This window comes from Archocentrus centrarchus, chromosome 13, assembly GCF_007364275.1.
Source record: "Archocentrus centrarchus isolate MPI-CPG fArcCen1 chromosome 13, fArcCen1, whole genome shotgun sequence".
Lineage (NCBI taxonomy): Eukaryota > Metazoa > Chordata > Actinopteri > Cichliformes > Cichlidae > Archocentrus > Archocentrus centrarchus.
In genome coordinates this window covers 30,393,131-30,411,423 of record NC_044358.1, presented here as the reverse complement: position 1 = coordinate 30,411,423, position 18,293 = coordinate 30,393,131, and the positions used below count along the sequence as shown (strand labels likewise).

The following is an 18,293-nucleotide window of genomic DNA, read 5'->3' as shown; positions in this document are numbered from 1 at the left end:
AACGAAACCAGGACCACACATTTGCACCAGCAATGCTTTTATCCTCTGACTAAGAGAAATATCTTTATTAATGCACACTCAAATAGCCCACACTGGATTCCAGCAGCTTCATAAGCCTGCCCCGAGAGGTTTCTGGATACAGAGTTCAATTCTTCAGTCACAAATATGGAAATTCCCATTTAAAAAAATGCTACAAAAGATTGTATTTTACTGATTTTGTTTAAAAATGACACATTGTTGCCCCCCCCCCCCCCCCGGTCAGACCTTTCCACATCTATTTTTCTATCTCCTCCCTGCTCCCTCCTTTTGTATTTGTGCTATTTTCCCTCTCTCAGGCACTAGGCCATGGGTCACAAACCACGGCGGTGATAAATGCTTCCAGGTCATCTCTCCTGTCTCTGGAGGTCAGAGAAAGGGTTTCTGCAGCGACAGCAACAACATGATCATTCAGCTGCAGCACCAGAGCTGAACCTCCTGACCCATTTGGTCCTTCACTGTGTCTGCTCCATCAGCCTCATTATGTCTCTTCTATGAGACTCATCTACAAAAGACATCTAACCTAGGGTTCTCAAAGTGCAGCCCATTACCCAATGGTGGCTCTCAGTTTTGTGCAGTCAAAACTACTGTATATTTCTTGCACCAACAGAGATTTCTGGATGTGTTCCTGAGACCATGCAGTGATTTCCATGACAGAATCATGCCTGTTTATAAGGCAGTGCTGTCTGGGGTCCTGAAGATCACATGCATCCAAAATTGATCTTTTGATGGTATCATGTACTGTAGATAATGAGATATTCAAAGGTTCTGCAATTTGAGGAACATTTTTCTGAAATTGACCCACAATTTTTTGACGCAGGACTTTTGCAGACTGGTGAACCTCTGCTCGTGTACTTCTAGGAAACTCCACCTATCTAAGATGCTATTTTTGTATCCATTCATGTAACTGACCTGTTGCCAGTTAACAAGATTAGTTACAAAATGTTTCTCCAGCTCTTTCTTTTTAGTGCCACCTACTTTTCCCAACCTTTTGGTACTCCTGTCCCAACTTTTTTGAGGTTTGTTGCTGGCATTAAATTCAAAAGGAGCCAATATTTTTATAAAATAGTAGAATGTGAGTTTGAATATTTGATGTTTTCTGTGTCATTGTTCCACCACATCATTGTAGGGTCTTTACCTTACAATATAAAGCACCTTAAGGCAACTGTTTGTTGTGATTTGGTGCTATATAAATAAAATTGAATTATGTTCTATGGTGAATAAAATATGAGTTTGTGAGATTTGTATATCATTGCATTCTGTTGTTATTTACATTTTACACAACATTCCAAATTTCTTGGAATTGGGGTTGGATCTGGCATGTAAAAATATGAACTAAAAGTAACACTTAACACAGAAAGCACAACATCTAAACAGATTACAGACTGATTGACTGACTACTAAGTCTATTACCATTTGTACAGCCTACATTTATTACATTACTGGACTACTGTGCCACACTGTACCAGCTAACACATGTCTGAGCAGAGTTAAGGTGTCAGACCTTTTCTGCATTGTTTGCATTGCTACACTCCACACTCTCACTCACTCTCATTTTGGAAAAGTTACCACTCCCCCTCTAGCTGATCAGCTCCCCTCTCCCGCTGTGAATCAATGCCTTTGTGCTCCAGCTCTCCGCACTAAAGCTAATCTAGTTGACTTTCATAACTAGTATAATCTGATTATAAATCCCACACCGAACAGTGTGGCAGAGGTCACAAACCACTTGCTGAGAAATGCCACAGGGCTGTGGTTTGACTGAGAGCATTCTCCATTAAGCAGCCGATTACATGCTCTGCTGCGTCACTGGAAAAACACAAAAGTCTGCTTAGATTCTTTATGATGAACATAACTCCTCTGACTCTTAATGTGTCCATAAAGACTTTAAATCGTGCTTTCTCAAATGTTTTTTAAACAAAGGGGAAACCGGATTGTTTGTGTTCCTTGTAGACCAGTAAGTTGTACTATTCAGAGGTTTTTGTTCATTAAACAAAACAATGGAAAAGGGAATAAACTTTTTCCTATATACACCAAGACATATTGTTTTCTAATTGTTGTCTATTCAGTGGTTGGTTTTAGGATAAAATAGTAATTTTATTTCATGCTGAACTTAAGTGCCTCGTATTCTTTTCCAGTACTTCAAATTGACTAATGTTTATGTTTAAACCAACTCTGACATGTGGTGTGTTTCTCTTACAATCACCAGAGAGGAAGGTCCTCCCTGGTTTGTTTGGGTTAGACAGGAGAGGAATGAGAGGAGGGAGGACAGAGAGATGGGGCGGAGTGGGAGGCGAGGGGATGATGACAGAGAAAAGGGGGTGTGAGTGAGCCGGGACAATGCTCTGAATTTTAAAAAGGGGGACAGAAAAATGTGAGTGAGAAAGGGAGCGGAGGCTTGGAGTAGAGAAAGGAGAACGGGTGTATAAAGGAAAGAGAAGAGCAAGGTGGTAGTAGGAGAGGAAGGGAGGGGTGGGGAGAGGAAAGGATGTTTCTGAGAGGATGGGAGTAGGAGAGTAATGACTGGAAAAAGATGGAAGGAAACTCTGGAGAAAGGGATAAGTCTATGCAAAGAGGGAATAAAAAAATAAAGCAATGGAAGGAAAAAGTTGGAAAAGTTAGTGGGGAGAAAATGGAAAACAGGAGAAGGAAGGCACGGACCTTGGGGTTACATTCCTGAAGCGCAGCCAGCTTGGTGCTGCTCTGCTGCACAATGTAAACACAGGGCAGAGATGTGGACTGACAGCCTGTCACAGTGGCTCATAATAAAGCAGAGAAAAAGTGAGAGAAAACCTGTGTGTGGAGAAAGATAATGGGGCAATAAAATGTAAAAATGAGCACGAAGAGGCAGAAATACACTAGCTGGAAACTTTATTAGGTATGTCTGTTTAACTGCTTGTTGATGCAAATATCTCAGTGCATTTAGGCATGTAGACATGGTCAAGATGACGTACTGAAGTTCGAGCATAATGAGGAAGGTGACTTCTGAAAGAATGGGGAAGGTGATTTAAGTGATGTTGAATGTGGCATTGTTTTTGCTGCCACACAAGCTGGTCTGAGTGTTTCAGAAACTACTGATTTACTGGGATTTTCCCTCCCAACCATCTCTAGGGTTTCTTACAGTCTGATCAAAAAAAAAAAAAAGAGAGAGAGAGAAAATATCCTGTGGGCAGCAGTTCTCTGGGGAGAAAATGCCTTGTTGATGCCATAGGTCAGAGGAGAATGGACTGCTTCGAGCCAATGGGAAGGCAACAGTAACTCAGATAACCTCTCATTACAACCAAGGTATGCAGAAGAGCATCTCTGAATGCACAACGCATCAACCAGTCACCAGATCTCAGACTAATAGAGTACCTTCCAGATGGTGTAACGGGAGATTCACATCTTATATGTGCAGGTGACAAATCTGCAGCAACTGTGTGATGATATCATGCCAATATGGACCAAAATCTCTGAGGAATGTTGCTGAATCTGTGCTACAAACAATTTTCTGAGTTCTGAAAGCACAAAGCGGTCTAACCTGGTACTAGCAAGGCGTAACTTGTGTGTCCAGTGGTGTATATACACACACACACACACAAAAAAGACAGTTCACTGTGATGTGTACAGTATAACATAGCCACTGGTGTCTCCTCACTCAAAAACAGACTAGATTAGTAATTTGCCTTATATCTCATCTACTCTACAGTCTTGTACTGGGAAGGGTAGTGCAGACTGATTACACAGTAAACATTGTTTCCTTCTCAGATAGAAGGTAGTTAAGTTTCTTTTGCAGGCTATTTTATGACAGGAGTGCTTAGTCTCATGAACGAGGCTTTTCACTATAATTTTCAAATGCACTAGTGCACACCAACCTAACTAGTACAGCAGTCATGCACAGCAACGAGTCAGCTCAGCTTTGTGGTGCTTGTACTACATCTAGTGGCAGGTGGACTGTATTGCAGCTGAAGACAGCTCATTTACTTTTTTTTCCCCTTTTGATCCCATCTACTGCAATGGGTGTAGCAAAGTATGTGTGTGCAATTCTTCCCACAAATTGTTAAATTACATAATTTTTATTGATTGAAAGAGGATACAGACAGAATTTGAAATGCTAAAAACAAAAATGAGAACACACAAAAAAAATACATTAGCTATTAGACCAGAGTGATTCATTTAAATTTAGGAAATGAAAACACCTGTTAGAGAATTTTTGGTAATTTTGGGGAAGGGGGAATAACAGACAGTCTCCTTACCAAAAATTGTGTAAACAGCACAAACATTTTTACTGATAAATATCAACAAGGAAGTAAAAGATTGAAATAAATATTTTGCTTAATAGCATACAAAAGGTTACCTGTGGTAACCTGAGAACAGTCACCTGAGAAAATGTCAGAGTTTGGGAGAAGACCGAATATCCCCCCACTAGGGACCGTTTAACGGTCGTTTAATTAAAGGACAGAAAAACATGTTTCCCTTGTATTCAATATTGCACCTTACAAGGGAATCTGGGAATACTGGAACTTACTGTACAGTACACAAGGATTTCGCTTGAATACATGCAGTTAACAAGTTAATGTGCAAGCAATATCCCAACATCCAGCTTTCTTTCATTCAGATTTTTTTTTTTTCACAGTGTGTTCCACTTATTACTTCTGACACTATTGTAGTACCATTCTATAAAACAATAAAAAAACTACAATACTAAGATGACTGTGGATATTTCTAGTTTGTTTATTAAAATAAAAATATACAATTACATTACTTTCTAGAAATAGTAAAAAATAAAAATAAAAAAAAAAACATTAAAACTGGGCTACTGAACAAACTTACAAAAGGGGATTTTAAAGTGCAGCAATGAATATATATATATATATATTTTTTTTTTGTCTTAGTCACAAAGATGACTCATAGTCCAAAAGTGATCTTTGTAGCAAGTGCACCAGTTTCTGATCATCAAGGTTGGTGTAATAATAAAGTACACATATACATAGTATAAGTACACTTATGTATATTTTCTCTAACGTCCTGCTTTTCGTCTTACTTCACACAGTGTAAGGAGGTGTGCCTGTGAGAGATTTCCAGTATGCAACAACAGTCTAACCGCACACCGCTGGAAAAGTCTTTTGTTTTTTGTGAAGTAAGCCATTCTCACTTTGGTGACGCACTTTAATCCACCAGTAAAAAGGACATGATACTTCCTCAAACACTTAAAAGTCAAGTGGGAATTGGTCATATCACACAGTCCCCGGTGGGTCACTCACTCTTGTGAGATCTTGTGAGGTCATTCCTAGTTTGTGTGGAACCACTTAGTCACCGTGTGCAAAATGACACCTCATGTGTCAGTAACTGCGGTTCTAGATGCTAGAACATTTAATGTTCTTCTTCGCTGGTTCACCCCCCTCAAGCAGCTTCTTTTATTGTGGCTATTTCCACCCTGGATGAAATGAACCACAGAAGGAAAGAATAAGGCAAAAACAGTAAAGCAAAACCACATTTGACTACTTTTTGATTACTTTGTATTCAAAGTATTATGACTAAATTAATATGGCAAATTAAACACTTACTTACTCATCATTTGTAGGCACTCTCGCTCGTCTACCATTGACTCCTGACAAACAGAAGAGAGCCTGCTGTGAGTTTTTGCACACTTTATGTTCCTGTAGTTGTGCAAATGTGTGTCATCTCTGTCCTTACCTGCCCGTCTTCTGCAACACAGAATTACTACAATCACGATCACCACGACCACGATGCAAATGGCTGCTGCCATCACAGGAGTGTTGTTTGGTCTCTGAGGAACACCTGTCAAATGAGAGCAAATGTGTATCAGAATCAAAATTATTAAAAAAAAAAAAAAAAAAAAAAAAAAAAGGGCACTGTTCAGTTACCCACACTCTGTCCACACAGAAAAGCAATATTACACTATATTTCCTCTGCAGTTCATTTAAAATGGAATTATTTGTGATTTTAGCAAGTTTTTAGCGCAACAGCAAATCCTTTTTACATTGGGCAGAGCATCACTGTGACAGTCATGCCCAGCAACCCACTGTACTCATAGTGTCACAGTGTCACTATTCTAACATGAAGGTAAATTACACACCACCAACTCAACTGATCGGGAAACATGAGGGAATATTTATAACAATTTAATATGTCAGAACATGATGCATAATATTACTGTAAACCTCTAAAAATCTGGAACTTCCCCAACACACCCACTCTGTTGCACTGTTAACAAATGCACACTATAGTAGGCTCAAACAAAATTTAAACTTGTATATTACTTCATTTTAAGAGCAAATACCAGCCAAACTCCACCACGCAACTTTATCAAGTCAGCATTGGCAATAGTTTGAGTTTGTTTCTGCTGGGAATGCTGTGCTACTCAAGGTTACTTTTATTTGTCTTCTTGAAAAACGAAGTATGAGCACAAAAGATCACTATAATTAAATATTCTGCATCCTCAAAAGGTAGGTGGTTTGAATGTAACCTCTTAGCCTCGTATAAGCTTTAAAAAAAAAAAAAAAAAAAAATCACAAAAACACAAAAACCACTCCAACACCGACATTATGAGAAGAAAAAAAAAAAAGGTCCCCCGCATGTTTCTCTAAAAGAAGACAATAAAGAGACATATGCCAGAGATTTCCACCAGCTTTCAAACTTCCCAAAACTTGTCCAGTGGTTGACAGTGTGGGAACTACTTTAATAAAGAACTAATTGTCTATTCTTTTTCTGAGTTGAATAGGTTACTTACAGACTGTGAACTCATCTGAAGTGACGTTGCCCACGGAGCAGCTGAACTTTATCTCCTCGCTGGAGCAGTTATAGTACGCAGTGCTGAAGCTGTCAAACAGCATGGAACTTGAATTGTAAACTTCGTTTCTCACCACATTTGCCCATATTTGACTGCTGGTATTCCCAACAACAGCCTGCACTATCATTTGGGTTTTTGGGGATCCACTGTATGAGCTACAGGTCACATGGCAGAACTGCACATTCTTCTCCCTGCAGACTGAAGTGACTGTAGGTTTGCTGTACTTTGCTAGAAGAAAGTTAGAAAAAGTGATTTCAGCCTGCTGTTTCCAACATGTACAACAAAGAGAAAAAGTCCTCGCCATATGATTTTTTTTTTTTGCAATCATCTACAATCTAAACAAATTGCATCTATCAATATAAGCAAAGACAACACCTTTTAATTTTGTCGTTAAAGCTATTATTATGCACATATTTTAAACAATTGTAACGCTGCATCCTAAAAGTCTAGTCACAACGATGGTCTTATAGAAATGAGCTTCATGAGATTTGCATGAAGAAAAGCTAACAACCTAAAACTTTGAAAATGAAATCGAACACATAAATACCTGTGACAGTGAGGATGATGGTGGATTCGACAATTTCCGATTGGTCCTTGTACCGAATATGACAGCTGTATGTCCCACTGTGATTGAGGTTTAGGTTGTACATGAACACAGTTGAATTTTCGCGATCGAACTTCGTGTTCGTCCACGTGTTTGTTAGTTTCTCTTTTGAATCATAGAAGCCGTTAACAAATTGCTCGCCTCGTTGGAGGTAAACAAAGTCAGTGGCCCTTTGGCGGTTAACAGGGCAGTGAAAGGTCACATTCCCACCGACCTCCCTTGTGAGATGAGCAGCACTTCCTGTAAAAATAAAGTAAGCAGGTTTTAGAGTGTATTGGTGTAACTTTTATTAAACAAAATGTTTAAAGGCTGAAATGAATGGAACAAAAACACTATTAAGCAATACATCTGAGCAAACAGTTTCTATTCTAAGCTTTGGGCAGGCATCTGTTTCCATCCGGTTTAATTTAAGTTCTTATAGAGTTCCACTGCATGACGCAGTAAGCTAATTTCAGTTCTTCTTATGCTCTTTTCTCTTTCCTTTTTGTACAGAATACATGGAGGGAACTATACATTTTTCCTGTTTTGACTGTCTAGATGTGAGTGTTTTTGACTCCTATGACATCTATGGCATTAGCTTGATCAATATTCCGATTTCTCTGGTAATCACTTTTGTCTCAAATTTCGTCTGAAGGCTGGAAAAGCTAGAAACTGAAACAGTGTCATTAAAGGACATGGACCTAAGACGGGAAATCTGGAAAATTGTTTGGAAAACATGGTTAACTGCTTTCTTGGCGAGAGTTAGATGAGAAGAAACATTCAACACTTATGTGAAGCTACAACCAGCCACCTTTTAGCTTGTGGTAGCATAGGATGCTACTGTAATGGCTAGTCTGGTTATGGTCATGGTTTCTGCCCATGTGGGTGGCAGCTTCCTATTCGTCACAGAGATGTGTGACTATCGTTGATCTGCTCATTCACTTCTTGGTAAGAAAGTAAAGAAGTATATGTCATGAAAAGCTTAGCTTTTTCGCAACCAAACCATGAAGGCAAAAGAAAATCAAAAGTTCAGTAAATCTGAATTGGATGACATTTATTGTTTCCTTCCCCAAGCACTGCACCATTCATGTGCAACCAAGTGTAATCCTGACACACATTCTTGGTCATGTAAATCATTTTAACAAACAACTACTTTCACAGTTTAACCACAATGAACAAGTACTGCTTACGAAACTGCTCACCTCTACCATAAAAAACGGTGGTCAAAGTCAAAACCAGATATGGCACCAGACCGAGGGGAAGCCTTTGAGTTCTAGGAAAACAGAAAAGAGAAAATTAAATAGTTATCTAAGTCATGCCAAATCATTAAAGTGACATACAGAGATCTAGAACCATTTTTTTTTTTGCCTCTGTGCTTAAAGATAGCTTATAGTCAACCACTTAAGATAAAACCAAGAATTGACCAAGATGGTTCAGTAAACAACATCTGGAGCCAGACATTGATCAAAAGCGCAAATCATTAAATCAGGCTAGATTTGCTCTCTTCTATTACCAACTTTTTAAAGCCAAAATGATCATTCCAATTTTCACTTAGCCTCAAATTTCATTTCTGGATCCGTAAGCTCAAATGAGAGCTTCCAGGCCTAGAACAGAATTACCCAATTCTATTTAAGGAACAAGAGCGATCATGTGAATGGGTGAGTGTGTCCAAATGTTTGACTGGTACTGTAGCTGGAAATGCTTTTTTAAATAAGAATTCCAGAAAATGACATTTCAAAATTAAATAATAGTTGCAGTTATTTCCTGGTAATCTTTTGTGGTTGACTTAACAGTAAGAATGCTTTTTTTTTTTTTTTATAAATGGAGTCGACAAGTCCCATAATGACAATGACACATGGAAATGGATCATAGCAATCTTTGCTACCGGAAACAAATGATTAGTTGTTACAGCAGCAAAACTGCCCCAACCACATACAAAGTAACTGATGACTGACTCTGAGGTCACGTTGTTTATAATCAGAATCAGAAAGCTAATGCTGTCACCAAACACAGGTGCCTGACCAAATTATAATGGCAGCTATGAATGACAGATTGTTTTCTGCTGAAATCATGAACAGGAAATGGAGCATTACTTACAGAAAACAATGTTGTCTCCAGGTTGATGCCTGATAAAAAAGACAAACAAGTTACTCTCTGTGATAAGTTTCATCAATTGTTTTGATTTACAACAATTAGTGTTAGAGCATAACACTGTCTTGATGCAGTGATTTCTCATCATTTGTATTTATAATTTGCCATTTGCAGGAGAATAACTGATTTTATTAAAATATTATTAAGTCTACACATTTTAATTCTGTCAGATTGGGAAAATGTCCATCTCTTGGGGGTATATCAGACACAAATACCCAGCACCACAAGCCACCAAAATCCACATCATCTTAAATGTGATGCGGGGTATAAAAATTATTATGGAAAAATGACATTTATTGTCTTCTTATTTGACCCATTTCACTGGCTCTTCACAGTCATGTTTAAGGGGGGAAAAACAGCTTGTCTCATCCTGAAATGACAGACCCAAATAGTTTTCAGTACACAAGAGATAAAAAGGAAAGTCCCAGTCTGTATAAAAGACAGCCTGGTTGAAAAGGGTGTATTCCTGTACCAAAACAGCGTTTAATTTTCGTTTACTGTGTTTGGTATCATAGAAACCAAATGCTGACCACATAATCTCATATATTCATACATACTATACTTGTACTTTGTGGTAAGTATGTAAAAATCAGTTTTGTAAAAGCTAGTTTCACTTGAAATTGTCTCTAAAACTATTCATGAGTGGTTTTTTTTTCCCCTGGCAGTGACCAGAAATCTCAGGAAAATCCCACTTGGAAAATTAAATCTGGCTTGTTTCAGTTATGGGATATGGTATAATAGGTTAAATCAAAATAAAGCTGAAACTGACAAACAGACTGTATCACACCTAAAAAAAAAAAAAAAAAAAAAAAAAGTACATAATCCCTCCACCTTGTAAGTAAATATCTGAAGTAAAGCACTTAAATACAACTGCAATTTCAAAGAGGATGCCCACTGGAAACACCCCTATCGTCACTGACCCTGTAGCAGCAGGGATTGTCATAAGTTAAAACAACAGAGGGAAATCCCAAAGGTCAAGTAATTACCTAAAGGACTGTACATGGTCTCTTTAGTTTCAGGAATAGCGATACAAAACCGGCTGTGGAAGTGATACTAATGAAGATGGATTTCGTTTTTTAATCAAGGAGTTAGAATCTGACCCTGATGTGGCCATTTCGAGAGAGGCTGAGATTTCCTTATGCCTGTGACTTATCTGAGAGTACGCTGTGAACTTGAGAGAAAGCTATTTGATGCAATTGCATTTTGTTTGATGTACTGTTACATAAAATGATTTACAGGTTTTTGTGGTAAAAGTAATCACCAAACTTGAATGCTATTTGTATAAGTGCAAAACTGGCAAACAACAATGCTTGGCACTACATGGGAATTCCCATGACACAATGATTTCAGAGAACACTGCTCACCCTGCTGGATTATGTTCACACATAAATACTTGCCTTTGAATCTATTTTACCTAACAAAAATACATGCCAGCTCCACGCAGTGAGCCAAATTAATTCAACAGGAGTTTCATGACTTCTTTTTTTTAGTCTGAATGACACTGAACAGACCGGACTGCACATAATATATATATATATATATATATATATATCTTCTAATGCTATACAGCTGAAGCTTGTCACTTTCTTTTCAAGGAAAGACAACATACATTTTTATCTTTCCCTTTCCGTTCTCATTTTCAGAATTACATGTGTTCAAATCACAATTCTGTCATGTGTAGACACTGACTCACACTGAGGTACTTTTCCTAGAAAGGTTACACAGTCACAGACATTCAGTCCTTCAGAAAAAAAAAGAAAACAAAAAGAAAGAGAAAAAATCTATTTTCCTATTTTGTCTTACGGAGCCTAAATACACACCTGATATGTATTCAGAAGCGACTCAAACCTACTTAATATGTTTACTGCTTCCAACATAAGCTACAATAAAGCAAGGTAAACAGCTGTAAAACATTTGAATCCACGACTCCGACAGGCACATGCCTGCACACGCCGCTGCTAGGCCGCGCTCACACGTCGTCTATTTGTTTACACAGCAGCCTACGTTAATGGCTGATACATTCTTTTGACCTTACATCAGCATAGCAGAATGTAACACTCAGGATCACTAAACATATTGTTTAATTGTGTAGCATTATCAACCTTCAAATGAAGCAAGAAACAAGGACTTACCATCATGCTGTTTCGTGCTCAGTGTTTCTCCGTAAGAATGAATGTACACACGTCTTCCTCAACTATTAGTCTGTGGGGGGAGGAGCTATTTGCCACTGAGTTCCTCTTTCTATTTAAATCACAGAGTTAGCCAGCTGCCTGATGTATTAATAACAAATGATTTCAGAACTGCTTTTAAAATGTAACAAAGAATAACTCACAAATACTGCATCTGATGTTTGTTTCTCCTTGTTTCACTTCGCAGCATCAACAAGCCTTATGTGTGCGTTAATATTTTGATTGCCTGCGTGCGCGCGCGCTCGTGTGTTACAGGGTAATAAAATAGGTTTGAGATACTTCCCTGTTCGCTTACGCTCCACTCAACATGTGACAGAAATCCTTCTGAAGAAATATTTGTTGTGGCAACTGAAGTTACATACACACACACACACACACACACACATCAGCGTATTTCAGTCAAATTTGACAAAATGCGTAGAGCAAAGAGGACAAGTGTTTTACTCGTACAGCAGCTGGGACGTGTTGCAAAGGCTCATTCATAGAAGAAGAATGTTTGCTTCCCTTTCGCACATCATCACAGATATAAGCAAATATGTCAGTTACCAAAAACATTTCACGTTTTGAAAGATTTGTCACAGATGAGTCACTTTAGAGCCATAGATCCACCACTTACGACAGTGTGACACGCAGTGTGCATTTTTCATCATTACTTACTTGTGTGTAACTTCCATCCATCCATTTTCTTCTGCTTATCCAACCAAAGTGGCATTTAGTTGATTTTTGTGTAAAGTGTAGTGAAGTCTTGGTTAACACACAAACACAAAGACTTGTGTGGCTTTCTGTGTGATTATATGGACTTTTCTCTGTGGTTTTGATGCTGTATTACAGTCAAAGAGTTGTACATGTACAGTATACACCCACAGCTGGTTTGCCATAACCACACAGTGTTTCGCATTGTTTTGTTCTTTGTACTCTTGTCACATTTCCTAGAGCTTCTGTTCTTTTTTAATAACAGTGTGTCCAATGACACAATCATTGCTTATTTCCCAGTATGAAACATTTCTAAGTTATCATTTAATATAACATTTGAACAACAAATATTTACACAGAAAACATCTTCCCTGCCACTGACCTTTAGCTCGATAAAAATCTTTTTTTTCACATGGCTGCATTTTCAGTGTTTCTTGTCTTTTCCTTTGCATTGACCTTCTCAGGGCATAACATGCTGATTATAGTGGCCTCAGTTAAAAAGGGGAGTGTGTGGCTGTGTCTGTGAGGAATACAGGGGGAATACACTGGATGAGCCAACAGCTTCTCACAGGTACACGTAGTCACTGAAAGAAAAAAAAAATATCCACTGTACCTGGCAAATATGCAGGGATTAATAACAAAAGAACTTAGAGGATGGAAAAATTTTAAACGTATCCAGGGAAAATTTGGGAAAACTACAGCAGTATTTGGAAATGACTCTTCCCTGTGTTTGCATACTTAAAATATATGACACATCACTGTCGACATAAGCCGCTTAAATGAAGCTATAAAGTATAAAGCACGTGTAAATAACTGTGGAAAGTAATGGCTTTCCACAGTTATTTCCACAAATTAAAACATTAATATCAAGGGTGAGATAAATCTAGAACTTTTATATTCCATTTCAAGACATTATGCAGTGTGGATTTTAACACCCACACACTACACTGAAACTTAAGTCTTACTTGCTTGGTGAAAAGAAATGTGCCGGCCACTGAGCACTATGTGGGAGGAAAGGCTTTAAGATTAGGCATCCCAAAAGAGACATTAAACAAATCAGTTCTTAGCATGTGTGGGGGGGGGATTTTGAAACTCCCCTAATGTGAAATAAATACTGAATTTCTCAGTTAAAAATAATTTTACAAGAATCCCTGCTCAGAGCTGTGCAACTGGTAACTAGTAAATGTGCCCCTCTGTGGCAGTTTTTAATTTGTTTGCACTCCAAAAATATTATGTTCACCAAGTCAAGTCAAGGTCTGTCTTCTTCTTCTTCTTTTCATTGCTCCCAAAGTAGATCATCTTTATCCGTAGCATCCTCTACTGTCACACCGACCCTCTGCATGCCCCCGTTCACTATACCCATTAAATCGCTCTGGTCTTCTTTTTCTCCTGCCTGGCAGCTTCATATTCAGCATCTTTTGTCCAGTATACCCACTACCGCTCCTCTGGCCATGTTCAAACCATCTCAGACTTGCCTCTTTAACTTTGTCTCCAAAACATTCAACCTGAGCTGTCCCTCTGGTCTCATTTCTAATCATGTCCATTCTGGTCATTCCCAATGAAAACCGTAGTATATATTTAACTCTGTCACCTCCAGCTCTGCCTCCTGTCTTTTTGTCAGTGCCACCATCTCCAAACCATACATCATAGCAAGTCTCACCATCATCTCATAAACCTTCTCTTTCACTCACCGCTGATATTTGTCTCGGCCCACTACACCCTCTTCTTCTTCACTTCTCTTGTGCACACAAACACATGCATGTTTCTACTGCCTTTCATGCCTCTTCCCTCCAGAGCATACCTCCACCTCTCCAGGCTCTCTTCCACATGCTCCCTACTCTCACTACAGATCGCAATGTCATCTGCAAACATCATAGTCTATGGAGACTCCTGCCTTGCCTCATCTGTCAACCTGTCAATCACCACTCTAAATAAGATGCAGCTCAGATGTAGTCCCTCCCCCACGTCCTGCACCACCCTCACATACTTCTCTGCTGCATCCGACTTCCTTCTGCATTACCACAGTTCCTCTCTTGGCACCCTGGTCTGTCAGATGCACTCCAGGGTCTCATAGTTTGCTTGCTGTAGTTCTAACTTAATGACTGTGAACTGAAAGCAAAATTAAATGAAGTTGGTCTGCGGAAATGGGGCTTCTTGGGTGGATTTACTGAGCCCCCACCCCCCAAGATAAAGATAACGGAGGAGGGTTGAATATAGAGCTACAGCTAGAAATCGCACCCCACATAAGTGTTTCTGTTAAATTTGATATTCTAACTGTCATGATCCTGGGCCGGTGGCCCAGCGTTTTGAGTTATTTTGTGTAGCTTTCTTTTGTTGTACTTTTCAGGTTGTTTTCTTAATGTTGCTTTTAGTTTCTCTGTTTGTTATTTGAGTGTGCGGTTTGGTTTCCTTTGTTGTTTTTGTAATGTTGCCTTAAGTTTTCTGTGTTTAGGTTAGTATCTGTTATGTTTAGTCAGTTCCTGTTTTATTTTGACAGTCTCGTGTTCCTTGTGCTTTGTGTTTAGTTTTGCTTCCCCTTTGTCATTAGTCTCATTCATTTCACCTGTTGTTCCCAGTTGTTTCCCCTCACCCCTCGTTTCCTTGTGTATTTAAGTCTCAGTGTTGTTTAGTTCAGTGTTCAGGTCCTCGTCAGTTTTGCCTGTGTGTTTTGTCCTTCGAGTTTTTCCTGCTTTCGAGTTTCAAGTTTCAAGTGTACTGTTTGGTAATTATTTGAGTTTTCAAATAAACTGTCCTCCGAACCTACTCTGCACTGGGGTCCTCCCTGCCTTGCCCGCACACAGCTGTGACACTAACACTAAATAATACGGGACAAAATTGATTTATATAATGTGGGTCTAGGCAAAGCATTAAGTCATGAAGTTATTTCATACAGTTCATTTGTAGTTCTAAACATATTTAGGGTGTTTTTTTTTTTGTTTTTTTTTTGTTGTTGTTTTGTTTTTTCACTATTTGTCTCTCCAGAGATGTTAATCCTCTCTCTTACAGCCTCGATTACAACTACATGCAAATAACCAATTATGCAAATTTGGCAACAGTGTTTGTACGGAACAGGTGCGCAGCGAAAAGTGGCTTTTGAAACAGTAGCATAATCGCAGTCTTCATCCTGCGATACGAATATAGACTAATAAACTAGTAACACAACAGAAATAAAATTACATTCTAATATTTCTATGTCTTAACGTGCATAGACATATTTACGTATTATGTCTATATACGTGCCCGTCTACGTAAATGGCGCAAATTCATTGCGTAGGAATAACTGTGTCACATGATACAAGGGCTCGTAGTTGTTACCTGGCAACCACGCTAGCATTGCCGAACTCGCTCACAGACTGAGCCGATCAACTTCGGTAAACCTTCGAACGATGAATTAAGCTGTCAGAAGCTGCATTGTTGGTGACAGAACGGTATGAAACTAGCAATTCATTAGTTTGACGGTGCGCCGAATGTAAGCCAGGAAGCTAATGCGCTGAACTTTAATTTGCACAGGCAAAGCTAGCGTTAGCTAGCTAGCTGATGTTTTTACTCTATTCATAGGCGTTCCTTTACACCAATCTTGGTCTGTTGCTTTTCCAGCCATAAATCTGATTTTAAATGAAGAAGGCGTGTTGGTTTGATGTGCTGACGATATTTCAGCCCAAACACAGATATAGCAGCTGCTAGTTTAGCAGCGATGGCAGCACTGATTAGCTAGATAGTGAAACAGTGAAAATATAAAGGGTTTTGTGGGCTTACGAACAGTAGTCTGCCCTCATATCAGTGTTACTGTTGTTCAATTGACGATATATAATATAAAGGCATATTGCTTAATGGATTAAACAGTAAAAAGGCACGATTTCCCTGAACAACGAGCCTTTTATAACCGTGCCTCAGGGCTATATATTTATATTAAATTAAGATCTGTAGAAGTAGGCTTAATAATTAATAAAATGTAGTCGTTTTTGCACTGTAATCACATTATTTTCCTTCAGTTATTTAGCTGTATATTTAGATGTCTTTGCTTTCTCACTCTCAGTATTTTAGTACCAGTAGAAAGATGCCACATGGTACAGATGATGCCCGCAAGAAGTTTATCTTGACCACAACTGGAAACTTCTATGGATTAAAGCCATCATCTTCCCTGACTGACAGCCCAGAGCTCAATAACTTCTTGGACGATGGGAATGAATTTGTTTTGTCTGTCTGCAGAAATGACAACGACCTGCACTTATCAAATAAGGTAACAAACTACTGAAAAAGTAATTTCAGTGTTAAAGTTGCAACAATTTCTCTTAAGGCTCACATTACACATCCATAATTAATTCATTGATTATTTAACATCCATTTTCTTCCACTTAGCTGGGTGTGGGACATCTCTGATGTCCAGACCTTCCTCTTCTTGGCTTTGATTAAATCTTAAGGTTCTAGATGGCTTGATTAGTCATTTGCCCCTATACCCAGGCTGGAAAATCAATTTGCACTAGACTGCTAAGGGCCTCCAACGGAGTTTCCTCTGGCTTTGCCCTGCCCTGGCATAGCTCACCATCATTTGTTTCCTATTGCACACACTCAAGCTCCACTTCCCTCATGCATCAGACAGTATGGGCCAGCAGTGTGCCCCAAGTCCGAGCTAGAAATGTGCTCTCTCCAGCCCCCCCCTGGGTTTCCTTTCAGTAGGAGATATCTGAAAGACCTAATTTGGGGGGCATCCAAGAAGCATCTTTGTCACCTCAACTGCGGAAGTGCAGTGGCTCTACTTCCGAGTGAACAGTGTCCTCACCCTACCTCTAAGGCTGAGCCCAGACACCCACATAAAGAGGACTTGTATCTGTGATCTCATTCTTTTGGTTATAATTTAGAGCTGGAGGCTATAGGTGAGTGTGCGAATGTAGATTGACCGGTAATGGCTGATTTAGACTTCTGCAGTGAATCTTTGTAGAGCCTAAGATGTAACCTATATAAGTGGCTGATGCCATGCTTGTGTGTTGTTAACTATTGTGTGGTTGCCTCAGTGTTTTATGTGGTGCCAGCTACGAAATAAACTAATTTTTCCCTCCTGGGTACCCACTCTTTGTTGTGGGTATTTTTTTTTTTCGGGCAAACATGTCCTTAAAGTTTTTCCACTTCCACTGCGATAGTTTCAGCAACTCCCCTCCAGGATTTGCTGACATATTCAAGTCATTATATTGAGACTGCGATTATTATTCCTTATATTGAGGTGATGATTGTTATTCTCTCACTGATAAATTCAAAAAGTTTGGTGAAAGGGTAGCTGGAAATGCTCAGGAGGAATCCAGGCCAATCACAATAGTTGTGGGCTGCTTCAGTGTGACATGTAGTTAAATTTCTAGGGAGTTGCGTGTCATGTTATGTCATACATCGTGTTGTAGTTTATAGCTTAGGTTATGTTGTAAGTTACGTTGTAGGGTTTCACAGGGATTTGTGGTTATGACCTATTTAGGGCACAGATTTAACATGGAAGCAAAAAACCCTGTAAATACACAGCTTTGCTTTCACACTAAGAACCATGATTTCCAACATGGAGGCACAAAGAACAAAATGTTATTTGTTCTGTACAGTTACCTTCCATATGTTGACTTGACAGTTTGATTTAAAAAAAAAAAAAAAAAATCCTCTCCTTCGACAGATCGATGCCATGGGGGACTACAGAGAGAAGGTGCTGGTGTTCTTCAAGCTGCGTCCCACAGTGATCACAGAAGATAACCTTCATCACAGCCTTCTGGTATCGTCCATGCTGGAGTCACCCATCAACACCCTCTATCAGGCCGTCAGACAGGTTTTCGCACCTGTACTGCTAAAGGTGAGAATGTCCCTGTGTATCCAGGGATTC

The 18,293-nt window shown here is 39.1% G+C and overlaps 2 protein-coding genes across 5 annotated transcripts in view; one reads left to right on the top strand and one right to left on the bottom strand.

The window, feature by feature from the left end:
* Window positions 1–4,100: 4,100 nt before the first annotated feature.
* Window positions 4,101–11,754, bottom strand: LOC115790810 (T-lymphocyte activation antigen CD86). 2 transcript variants are annotated; one of them, XM_030744768.1, is made up of 8 exons: window positions 11,693–11,754; window positions 9,507–9,535; window positions 8,612–8,682; window positions 7,374–7,670; window positions 6,767–7,054; window positions 5,710–5,814; window positions 5,580–5,623; window positions 4,101–5,449 (listed from the first exon to the last, which is right to left on the bottom strand). In XM_030744768.1, the coding sequence occupies exons 1-7, from the start codon at window positions 11,696–11,698 to the stop codon at window positions 5,580–5,582; spliced, it is 840 nt and encodes a 279-aa protein (XP_030600628.1). In that variant the 5' UTR covers window positions 11,699–11,754; the 3' UTR covers window positions 4,101–5,449. The 2 variants fall into 2 exon arrangements, with proteins under 2 accessions (XP_030600628.1, XP_030600627.1); XM_030744767.1 differs by having other exon boundaries at window positions 5,584–5,623.
* A 3,990-nt stretch (window positions 11,755–15,744) lies between these two features.
* Window positions 15,745–18,293, top strand: part of dync2h1 (dynein cytoplasmic 2 heavy chain 1) — a 133,803-nt gene continuing 131,254 nt past the window's right edge. For 2 of the 3 annotated variants that reach the window (XM_030744321.1, XM_030744319.1), the window contains exons 1-3: window positions 15,745–15,870; window positions 16,479–16,682; window positions 18,090–18,263. In XM_030744321.1, coding sequence (XP_030600181.1) covers window positions 16,500–16,682; window positions 18,090–18,263 — 357 coding nt within the window. In that variant the 5' untranslated portion in view covers window positions 15,745–15,870; window positions 16,479–16,499. Of the gene's footprint in view, window positions 15,871–16,478; window positions 16,683–18,089; window positions 18,264–18,293 lie in introns of those variants that run through there. The other variant, XM_030744320.1, reaches the window with a different exon arrangement.